The sequence below is a fragment of the Zophobas morio genome, unplaced genomic scaffold (assembly GCF_036711695.1).
Source record: "Zophobas morio isolate AGI-343-1 ecotype UQ-CSIRO unplaced genomic scaffold, CSIRO_AGI_Zmor_V1 ptg000010l, whole genome shotgun sequence".
Taxonomy (NCBI): domain Eukaryota; kingdom Metazoa; phylum Arthropoda; class Insecta; order Coleoptera; family Tenebrionidae; genus Zophobas; species Zophobas morio.
This window is the reverse complement of record NW_026972115.1, coordinates 2,972,843-2,985,743: the sequence shown is the minus strand read 5'-3', so window position 1 is coordinate 2,985,743 and position 12,901 is coordinate 2,972,843. Positions and strand designations below refer to the sequence as shown.

The window sequence follows — 12,901 nt, the reverse complement described above, 5'->3', positions numbered from 1 at the left end:
TTCCGTCATCATCCGTCAAAATAAATAAAAATCAATAATTATTCCCTCATAGTCAGTCATCGTCATTAATAATTAATAATTATGAGTAAATATTATCTTATGATCCGTCGTATTGTGCCATCATCCGTAGTAATGCGTGATAATCCGTCATAATAGTTGATAAAACATTTTAATACGTCGTACTATAACACAATCGTCCGTCAAAATAAATAATAGTAAATACATATTTCCTCATAATTAATCATTATCCGTCATAATAAATAACAATGAGTAAATATTCTCTTATAATCCATCGTATTCCGTCATAATCTATTGTAGTCTGTCATCATCCGTTATAATCTGTCATCATCTGTCATAATGCGTCATAGCCCATCACCATCCGTCGTAGTCTATCATAATTCGTCAAAATAAATAATCATATATAAATATTCTCTCATAAATGGTCATCATCCGTCATAATCAGTTAAAAATAAAAATAATAAATAGGTAAATATTCCGTCATCATCCGTCGTCATAATTATTCGCTATGATCTGGCACCACTCGTCCTATGTAGTTTATCACAATTCGTCATCATCCGTCATAATCCACCATCATCCGTTATAGTCCGTCACAATCTGTCAAAAGATAATTATATAATATCTAGTATAAATTCCGTCATCATCCGTCAAAATAAATAAAAAGCAATAATTATTCCCTCATAGTCAGTCATCGTCATTAATAACACTATGCAACAAATTAAAAAAAAATAAAATTCACAGAATGCACAGTATGTAGTTAAAATTTCTTACCTCAAACTCAATTGAGGATAATGCTTGAAAGAATCGTATCACATCAGGTTTCAAAGTGAAAAGTGTTTATTGAATTTTTTGAAATCATACAAAATTAATAAAACAAAACTTCATTTTTCATTGAAAAAGGTCTTTTTTTTCGAACGATTGGTATTCTTATTGTAGCCAGATCTCGCAGTATCCCTCTGAAGACACCAACAGAAGTCTGCAAGCATGGGTGGATACATAAAAGCGATATTTTTACGATTAAATGCAATCAAGTGTCCCAAAAAGTAAGAAAAACAAAACACCCGTTATCTATGTTTTGTGATGTGATATGAGTATAAAACATTTTTTTCTTTATTATATGGAGTATAGGTACCCAACCTATCACATCAGGTATCACAATGAAAAGTGTTTATTGAATTTTTTGAAATCATACAAAATTAATAAAACAATACTTAATTTTTCATTGAAAAAGGTCTTTTTTTTCGAACGATTGGCATTCCTATTGTAGCCAGATCTCGCAGTATCCCTCTGAAGACACCAACAGAAGTCTGCAAGCATGAGTGGATACATAAAAGCGATATTTTTACGATTAACTGCAATCAAGTGTCCCAAAAAGTAAGAAAAACAAAACACCCGTTATCTATGTTTTGTGATGTGATATGAGTATAAAACATTTGTTTCTTTAGTATATGGAATATACCCAACCTCAAACACTATCTGAACTTTCTGTGAATTTTTTAGTGTTGCATAGTGTAATTAATAATTATGAGTAAATATCATCTTATGATCCGTCGTATTGTGCCATCATCCGTAGTAATGCGTGATAATCCGTCATAATAATTGATAAAACATCTTAATACGTCGTATTCTAACACAATCGTCCCTCAAAATAAATAATAGTAAATACATATTTCCTCATAATCCATCATTATCCGTCATAATAAATAACAATGAGTAAATGTTGTCTTATAATCCTTCGTATTCCGTCATAATCCGTTGTAGTCTGCCATCATCCGTCATAATTTGTCAAAATCTGTCATAATCCGTCATTGTCCATCACCATCCGTCGTAGTCCATCATAATTTGTCAAAATAAATAATCATAAATAAATATTGTCTCATAAATGGTCATCATCCGTCATAATGAGTTAAAAATTAAAATAATAAATAAGTAAATATTCCGTCATCATCCGCCATCATAATTATTCGCTATGATCTGTCACCACTCGTCCTATGTATTTTATCATAATCCGTCCTCAGCCGTCAAAATCCACCATCATTCGTCATAGTCCGTCATAATCTGTCAAAATATAATTATATAATATCTAGTAAATATTCCGTCATCATCCGTCAAAATAATTAAAAATCAATAATTATTCCCTAATAATATGTCATCGTCATTAATAATTAATAATTATGAGTAAATATCATCTTATGATCCGTCATATTGTGCCATCATCCGGACTAATGCGTGATAATCCGTCATAATAATTGATAAAACATCTTAGTACGTCGTATTATAACACAATCGTCCGTCAAAATAAATAATAGTAAATACATATTTCCTCATAATTAATCATTATCCGTCATAATAAATAACAATGAGTAAATATTCTCTTATAATCCATCGTATTCCGTCATAATCCGTTGGAGTCCGCCATCATCCGTCATAATCTGTCATCATGTGTCATAAACCGTCATAGTCCATCACCATCCGTCGTAGTCCATCATAATTCGTCAAAATAAATAATCATAAATAAATATTCTCTCATAAATGGTCATCATCCGTGATAATCAGTTAAAAATAAAAATAATAAGTAAGTAAATATTCTGTCATCATCCGTCATCATAATTATTCGCTATGATCTGTCACAACTCGTCCTATGTAGTTTATCATAATCGGTCATCATCCGTCCTAATCCACTATCATCCGTCATAGTCCGTCATAATCTGTCAAAATATAATTATATAATATCTAGTAAATATTCCGTCACCATCCCTCAAAATAATTAAAAATCAATAAATATTCCCTCATAATCAGTTACCATCATTAGCAATTAATAATTATCAGTAAATATCCCCTTATAATCCGTCGTATTCTGCTATCATCCGTAGTAATGCGTCCTAATCTGCCATAACATCAGATAAAGCATTTTAATCTGTCGTAATCTAACGAAATCGTCCGTCAAAATAAATAATAATTAATATATATTTCCTCATAATCCATAATTATCCGTTATAATAAATAACAATGAGTAAATATTTCTTTATAATCCGCCGTATTCCATCATAATCCGTTATAATACGTTATCATCCTTGGTAATTTTGTCATAATCCGTCGTAGTCTATCATCATCTTTCATAATCCGTTATAATTCATCACCATCCGCCATTGTTCATCATAATTCGTCAAAATAAATAATCATAAATAAATAGTCCGTCAAAAACGGTCGTCATCCGTCATAATCCGTCAAAAATAAAAATAATAAATATGTAAATATTCCGCCATCATCCGCCATCATAATCTTCGCTATAAACTGTCACCATACGTGCTAGTCTATCGTAATCCATCATCATCCGTCGTAATCCACCATCATCCGTGATTGTTCGTCACAATGTTGAAAAGATATATCATATTTAAAAAATATTCCGTCATGATCCGTCAAAATAAATAAAAATCAATAAATATTCCCTCATAATCAGTTACCATCATTAGCAATTAATAATTATCAGTAAATATCCCCTTATAATCCGTCGTATTCTGCTATCATCCGTATTAATGCGTCCTAATCTGCCATAACATCAGATAAAGCATTTTAATCTGTCGTAATCTAACGAAATCGTCCGTCAAAATAAATAATAATTAATATATATTTCCTCATAATCCATAATTATCCGTTATAATAAATAACAATGAGTAAATATTTCTTTATAATCCGCCGTATTCCATCATAATCCGTTATACTACGTTATCATCCGTAGTAATTTTGTCATAATCCGTCGTACTCTGTCATCATCCGTCATAACTTGTCATCATCTTTCATAATCCGTTATAATTCATCACCATCCGCCGTTGTCCATTATAATTCGTCAAAATAAATAATCATAAATAAATATTCCGTCAAAAACGGTCATCATCCGTCATAATCCGTTAAAAATAAAAATAATAAATAAGTAAATATTCCGTCATCATCCGTCATCATAATCTTCGCTATAATATGCCACCATACGTGCTAGTCTATTGTTATCCATCATCATCCGTCGTAATCCACCATCATCCGTCACAGTCCGTCATGATCCGTCAAAATAAATAAAAATCAATAAATATTCCCTCATAATCAGTTACCATCATTAGCAATTAATAATTATCAGTAAATATCCCCTTTTAATCCGTCGTATTCTGCCATCATCCGTAGTAATGCGTCCTAATCTGTCATAACATCAGATAAAGCATTTTAATCTGTCGTAATCTAACGAAATCGTCCGTCAAAATAAATAATAATTAATATATATTTCCTCATAATCCATAATTATCCGTTATAATAAATAACAATGAGTAAATATTTCTTTATAATCCGTCGTATTCCGTCATAATCTACGTTATCATCCGTAGTAATTTTGTCATAATCCGTCGTAGTCTGTCATCATCCGTCATAATTTGTCATCATCTTTCATAATCCGTTATAATTCATCACCATTCGCCATTGTCCATTATAATTCGTCAAAATAAATAATCATAAATAAATATTCCGTAAAAAACGGTCATCATCCGTCATAATCCGTTAAAAATAAAAATAATAAATAAGTAAATATTCCGTCATCATCCGTCATCATAATCTTCGCTATAATCTGCCACCATACGTGCTAGTCTACTGTTATCCATCATCATCCGTCGTAATCCATCATCATCCGTCACAGTCCGTCACAATGTGTCAAAAGATATATAATATTTAATAAATATTCCGTCATGATCCGCCAAAAGTTATAAAACTCAATAAATATTCCCTCATAATCAGTTACCATCATTAGCAATTAATAATTATCAGTAAATATCCCCTTATAATCCGTCGTATTCTGATATCATCCGTAGTAATGCGTCCTAATCTGCCATAATATCAGATAAAGAATTTTAATCTGTCGTAATCTAACGAAATCGTCCGTCAAAATAAATAATAATAAATATATATTTCCTGATAATCCATAATTATCCGTTATAATAAATAACAATGAGTAAATATTTCTTTATAATCCGTCGTATTCCGTCATAATCCGTGATAATACGTTATCATCCGTAGTAATTTTGTCATAATCCGTCTTAGTCGGTCATCATCCGTCATAACTTGTCATTATATAGTATGTTCCAAAAAAAATTCCAGATCCGTAGCTGGCTTATTTTTCGATTACAGCATTGTTTATACGTCAAGATTTTTTTTCATTAAGTCACATTTTGTTATAAAGTTGTGTTAAAAATTTGTCTAATTGTTGTGTCAAAACGCATGAAAAGATTGAGGATTTTTCTTAAGAAGTATTTAAATTTGAAAATGAAAATTCTTTTACAGGAAAATTAGAATCCTACATCTACAAACCTTTATTACCAAGTTAAATTATTCATGTTTGAAAAAACTAAAGTATGATACATGAATTAATTCCGAAAAAAATGCTATCAAGAATCTCTAAAAAAAGTTGAATATCAACGACAAACGAACGTTAAAATTTAACTATGAATCTAAGCTAGCAACAATAATAAAAATAACAATGGTTTAATCCTGTAGTCGCTGAAAAATTATAATTCCATATTGTCACACAAATTTGCGACTAGATGAACCGACCCGACTGTAGCATAAAACAAAAAAGCACACAAACAAAGTTTGTTGTGATGCTGAAGCGAATTATACAACTTTTAGTTCGCAATAAAGTTGTGTTTTTTCAGCTCGGTAGGTGTAAATATTTTGCTAAAGCCAGTGACCGGCTTTAGCAAAATATTTCAAAGCTTAACTAAGACAGACAACAATTTTTTGACAGATTCAATCAACATAAACACAGTTAATTAAACTCGCCCGAAATAACGTTAGATTTTTATCAACGCCACGTCCATCAATAAATTCGCTTTACATAGACGAACTCCCACAATACGCTTGAAGTCATAAACGTCAAGTACATTTACTACACTATCAATTGTACTCCGAACATATTGTTTTATTGCGTTTTTCCCTTTTGATCACCAATCGATTGTCAATTTCATTTCCTGTTTGCGCCCCCGCGAGATACAATACATTAATTCACTAAAAACACCGCAAATGTTCCCTAATTAAAATTGACGCGTTGGCGAAATGTGCGCTGATGGTTATTTGTCTAGAATACTTAACTATTTGTTTAATTAAGCGACTAATTAGTATTTACAGACGGGATCTTGTTTCAGCACGTCTTTCAGGAGGGTGAGTCGTTTCGAACCACACAACGTGCATTTTTCGTGTACATCAGAAATGAAACAGTGCGATTTTCAGGAAAGCGCCTCTCCACTGAATTATTTCTCATTGAATTATTACTGCGTTGTAATAGATGGAATTTTACACATCGTTTGTTCGCGGCGATATTAAATTGCATTATTCAAAGTTTGATTAACGTGATGCAGTTGCGATTTTTGTGTGTTTCATTTTGGCGTAAATATTTTACTTTTATTAAATTGTGTTACGCCGAAATGAAATAACAAATAAAAAATTCGTTTGGCAGATTTTATATTTCGAATGGTAAAAAGCAACATTACATCGCTAAAATAAAAAAAATCATCGCACTAAAGCTTTCCAGTTGTAACCGTTCAATATCTCGTTTCAGCTCTAATAAAGTCGTTTCAGCACAAATTTAACTCCAACAATCTTACCGATTTAAAGACAAAGTTCTTAAACGACTGCCTTAGAACCCAACGTTGTTAGCTTTAATGTTTTATTTTTCTCGACAAGACAATTCTTGTTTATTTCCTAGTGCGCCCTACATTGATTTTATTGTTTTGTGATCTCTTGTTTCTGGCTGAAGAGTCTCAATGCGTTTCCTCGTACTGCAACAAGTGATCTAGGATGCACTCTCGAGCCGAGTTTGTTCCTTTTATTTACGATTCTTGAGACAATTCTTGATCTTCTTGACAGAAACGCTATTTTTGGATCCTTGTACTTGGGGTATTTTCAAAGTGCAACTATACGTTATCATCGATCCACCCCACTCAACTTTTCCACACTCGACAGCCCGATAATTGCCTCTCACTTATATAAGAACTCGCTTAATTCTCTCCTGCGGACGTAACATAATTAGGAAATCCGAAACGTCGGTCCACACATAAATCTCACCCCACTTTCTTATCTCTTCCAGAGCCAGCAACGTCTCCGGCGAGAGATCGCCCTTCGATGGATCCTGCTGCGGCTCCGGTTATCACACGGTCGATTCCACCCCCCTGGGATCCCCCGAGGAGATGGAAGTGCCCAAGTATCGCGTCGTCATGCTGGGCGACTCGGGGGTGGGGAAGACGGCGCTCGTGTCCCAGTTTATGACGTCGGAGTACATGAATACTTACGACGCTAGTTTGGGTGAGTCGACAAAGATAAGTAAAAATAAACGCCGGGGATCGGCGGGGTTTATGGGTTGTAACTTATATTTGAGATGGGGGTGGGCGGTGAGGGTTTAAGTGGTAGTTGGGGGTTGTAAACAGTTTGTGGGGTGGTTTATGGGCCTGTGGGATAATGGGGGAAGTAGGCGATGTGGGGGTGACGGGATTGTGAAGAATGGTCTAGATTTTTTTGTTGTGTTTGTTAAAAGTTTGGAATGGTATTTATTTGGCACAACGTGGACAAGTTAAACGAAAAATGCGTTATTTCACAGTTGGAAACGTTTGTATTTTGCAATTTTGGCTATGGAGAAAAATATAGTGGAAAAATGAAACCGTTTAGATCTACCTGAAATTGAGTTTCGGAAGAAAACTTTGATGCAAAATTCATTTCTGGTATTCTTTTCTGTTTGTTGAATATTAATTCGGTTTTTTCGAGTTTACGGTTCACCATTTCAACACTGTTCAAGATTTTAACGTGCCGTTTGTACCGTTCGATTCCTTGTCATTTTTTAGTGAAATTAGGTGATTTTTCGCCCTTGAAAACTGAAAAATTGATAAAATGACAATGTAATTTTTTTGTAGCATTTAAAAAAAAGTAAAAAAAAAAACAGGAAACTCGGAAACTCAATTCTGAGTATGGATTCGTATTCAGAAGGTCAGAATTAGTGAAAAGACCAATTTTCAAGGAGCTGAAATACTAATTAACTGAGATAGGTTGAAATAATTGAAATATGAAATTTTCGCAATATATGGTATGACGAAATATAAGGAGAAAAAATGAAACTCTTACAATTTAGCTGATATGATGTGTTTAGACTAATTTTGCGGTATAGAATTTATTTTTGCGATCTATTGTTGAATATTAATTCATTTTCAATCGAATTTATATTTCAATCCGCATCTCAAAACATATTTTTTGAGTTTACAGGGTTACCATTTGAAAGCCGTTCAAGATCCCAACTTGCCGCTTATACCATTCGATTCCTTGTAGATTTCTAGTCGAATTGTGTGATTTTCCGTCCTAGAAGCTTAGCCGTTTGGCCCTGAGAAATTGATAGAACGAACAATGTCATTTTTTTATAGGTGGCATTAAAAAAAAAATCATAAAAAAATCAAGACGGTTCGTAGGTCAATTCTGAGGTCGAATTCATATTCAGGAGGTTATATTTAGTAAACAGACCAATTTTCAGGGAACTGAAAGCCTAATTAACTGAGATAGGTTAAAATAATTGAAATTTGAAATTTTCGCAATATATGGTATGGCGAAATATAAGGAGAAAAAATGAAACTCGTCCAATATAGCTGATATGATGTCTTTGGACTAATTTTGCGGTATAGAATCCATTTTTGCGGTCTATTGTTGAATATTAATTCATTTTCAATCGAAATTATTTTTCAATCCACATCTCAAAACATATTTTTTGAGTTTACAGGGTTACCATTTCAAAACCGTTCAAGATCCCAACTTGTCGCTTATACCATTCGATTCCTTGTAGATTTCTAGTCAAATTATGTGATTTTCCGCCATAGGAGCTTAGCCGTTTGGCCCTGAGAAATTGAAAAAACGAACAATGTCGTTTTTTTATAGGTGGCACTACAAAAAATCATAAAAAAATCAAGAAGCCTCGTAAGTCAATTCTGAGGTCGACTTCATATTCAGGAGGTTAGAGTTAGTACAAAGACCAATTTTCAAGGAGCTGAAAGACTAATTAACTGAAATAGGTTGAAATAATTGAAATTTGAAATTTTCGCAATATATGGTATGGCGAAATATAATGAGAACTAATGAAACTCGTCCAATATAGCTGATATGATGTGTTTAGACTAATTTTGCGGTATAGAATTAATTTTTGCGGTCTATTGTTGAATATGAATTAATTTTCAATCGAAATTATGTTTCAATCCACATCTCAAAACATATTTTTTGAGTTTACAGGGTTACCATTTCAAAACCGTTCAAGATCCGATCTTGCCGCTTATACCATTCGATTCCTTGTAGATTTCTAGTCGAATTGTGTGATTTTCCGCCCTAGAAGCTTATCCGTTTGGCCCTGAGAAATTGATAAAACGAACAATGTCGTTTTTTTATAGGTGGCATTACACAAATTCATAAAAAAATCAAGAAGCTTCGTAGGTAAATTCTGAGGTACAATTTATATTCAGGAGGTTAGAGTTAGTACAGAAACCAATTTTCAAGAAGCTGAAAGACTAATTAACTGAGATAGGTTGCAATAATTGAACTTTGAAATTTTCATTATATATGGTATGGTGAAATATAAGGAGAAAAAATGAAACTCTTCCAACATAGCTGATATGATGTGTTTAGACTCATTTTGCAGTATAGAATTCATTTTTGGTGTCTATTGTTGAACATTAATTCAATCATTTTCAATCGAAATTATGTTTCAATCCACATCTCAAAACATATTTTTTGAGTTTACAAAGTTATCATTTCAAAGCCGTTCAAGATCCCGACGTGCCCCTTATACCATTCGATTCCTTGTAGATTTCTAATCGAACTTTGTGACTTTCCGCCCTAGAAGCTTAGCCGTTTGGCCCTGAGAAATTGATAAAACGAACAATGTTATTTTTTTATAGGTTACATTAATAAAAACCAAAAAAAAATCACAAAGCTCCATAGCTCAATTCTGAGCTCAGATTCGTATTCAGGAGGTTAAAATTAGTAAAGAAATTAATTTTCAAGGAGCCGAAAGCCTAATTAACTGAAATAATCTTAAATAATTGAAATTTGAAATTTTCTCAATGTATAGTATGGCGAAATATAAAGAGAAAAAATGAGACTCTTCCAATATACCTGATATGAAGTATTTAGACTAACTTTGCGATACAGAATTCATGTTTGCGGTCAATTGTCGAATATTAGCTCGTTTTTAAAGGAAATTATTTTTAAATCTACAACTCAAACATATTTTTCGAGTTTACGGCCTCATCATTTCAAAACTGTTCTAGATCTTGACTTGCCGATTATACCATTCGATTCCTTGTAGTTTTCTAGTGGAACTAGGTGATTTTCCGCCCTAGAAACGTAGCCGTTTGGGCCTGAGAGATTGAGGAAATGAACAATGTCATTTTTTTAAAGGTGACATTAAAAAAAAAACAAAAAAAACAGAGAGCTCCGTAGGTTAATTCTGAGCTTAGATTCGCATTCAGGAGGTTAGAGTTAGTAAAGAGATCAATTTTCAAGGAGTCGAAAGCCTAATTAACTGAAATAATCTTAAGTAATTGAAATTTGAAATTTTCTCAATGTATAGTATGGCGAAATATACAGAGAAAAAATGAGACTCTTCCAATATACCTGATATGAAGTATTTAAACTAATTTTGCGATACAGAATTCATTTTTGCGGTCAACTGTCGAATATTAACTCGTTTTTAATGGAAATTATTTTTAAATCTACCACTCAAACATATTTTTCGAGTTTACAGCCTCATCATTTCAAAACTGTTCTAGATTTTGACTTGCCGATTATACCATTCGATTCCTTGTAGTGTTTTTAGTTGAACTAGCCGACTTTCCACCCTAAAAACTTAGCCGTTTGGGCCTGAGAAATTGATAAAACGAACAATATAATTTTTCTATAGATGATATAAAAAAAAAATTAAAAACATTAGAAAACTCTGTAAGTCAATTCTGAGCTCACATTCGTATTCAGGAGGTTTAAATTAGTAAAGAAAACAATTTTCAAAGCACCGAAAGCCTAATTACCTGAAATAATCTTAAATAATTGAAATTTGAAATTTTCTCAATGTATAGTATGGCGAAATATAAAGAGAAAAAATGAGACACTACCAATATACCTGATATGAAGTATTTAGACTAATTTTGCGATACGGAATTCATGTTTGCGGTCAATTGTCGAATATTAACTCGTTTTTAATGGAAATTATTTTTAAATCTACCAGTCAAACATATTTTTCGAGTTTACAGCCTCATCATTTCAAAACTGTTCTAGATTTTGACTTGCCGATTATACCATTCGATTCCTTGTAGTGTTTTTAGTGGAACTAGGCGACTTTCCACCCTAGATACTTAGCCGTTTGGGCCTGAGAAATTGATAAAACGAACAATATAATTTTTCTATAGATGATATAAAAAAAAATTAAAAAAATTAGAAAACTCTGTAAGTCAATTCTGAGCTCACATTCGTATTCAGGAGGTTTAAATTAGTAAAGAAAACAATTTTCAAAGCACTGAAAGCCTAATTACCTGAAATAATCTTAAATAATTGAAATTTGAAATTTTCTCAATGTATAGTATGGCGAAATATAAAGAGAAAAAATGAGACTCTTCCAATATACCTGATATAAAGTATTTAGACTAATTTTGCGATACGGAATTCATGTTTGCGGTCAATTGTCGAATATTAACTCGTTTTTAATGGAAATTATTTTTAAATCTACCACTCAAACATATTTTTCAAGTTTACAGCCTCATCATTTCAAAACTGTTCTAGATTTTGACTTGCCGATTATACCATTCGATTCCTTGTAGTGTTTTTAGTTGAACTAGCCGACTTTCCACCCTAAAAACTTAGCCGTTTGGGCCTGAAAAATTGATGAAACAAACAATGTAATTTTTCTATAGATGACTTAAAAAAACTAAAAAAAAATAAAAAAACTCTGTAAGTCAATTCTGAGCTCAGATTCGTATTCAGGAGATTCGAATTAGTAAATAAACCAATTTTAAAAAAGCTGAAAGCTTAATTAACCGAAAAAATTTTAAATCATTGAAATTTGAAATTTTCACAATACAATGGTATGACGAAATATAAGTCGAAAAAATTAAACTCTTCCAATATAGTTGATATGACGTATTTAGACTAATTTTGCGGTACAGAATTCATTTTTGCGGTCAATTGTCAAAATTAACTCGTTTTTATGGAAATTATGTTTAAATCTACATCTCAAACATATTTTTCGAGTTTACAGCCTCACCATTTCAAAACAGTTCAAAATTTCGACTTGCCGCTTATACCATTCGATTCCCTGTGATTTTCTAGTGGAACTGGGTGATTTTCCGCCTTAGAAACGTGGTCGCTCGGGCCTGAGAAATTGATAAACCGAAGAATGCCATTTTTTATAGGTAACATAAAAAAAACTGAAAAAAAAATCACAAACCTCCAGAGCTCAATTCTGAGCTCAGATTCGTATTCAGGAGGTTAAAATTAGTAAAGAGATCAATTTTCAAGGAGTCGAAAGCCTAATTAACTGAAATAATCTTAAGTAATTGAAATTTGAAATTTTCTCAATATATATTATGGCGAAATATAAAGAGAAAAAATGAGACTCTTCCAATATACCTGATATGAAGTATTTAAACTAATTTTGCAATACAGAATTCATTTTTGCGGTCAACTGTCGAATATTAACTCGTTTTTAATGGAAATTATTTTTAAATCTACCACTCAAACATATTTTTCGAGTTTACAGCCTCATCATTTCAAAACTGTTCTAGATTTTGACTTGCCGATTATACCATTCGATTCCTTGTAGTGTTTTTAGTTGAACTAG

The 12,901-nt window shown here is 32.3% G+C and overlaps 1 protein-coding gene across 1 annotated transcript in view; it reads left to right on the top strand.

The window, feature by feature from the left end:
• LOC135126140 (GTP-binding protein REM 1-like) overlaps window positions 1–12,901 on the top strand; it is a 150,937-nt gene that overhangs the window by 115,087 nt on the left and 22,949 nt on the right. Inside the window, exon 3 of the mRNA XM_064051972.1 lies at window positions 7,136–7,350. Coding sequence (XP_063908042.1) covers window positions 7,136–7,350 — 215 coding nt within the window. The remainder of the gene's footprint in view (window positions 1–7,135; window positions 7,351–12,901) is intronic.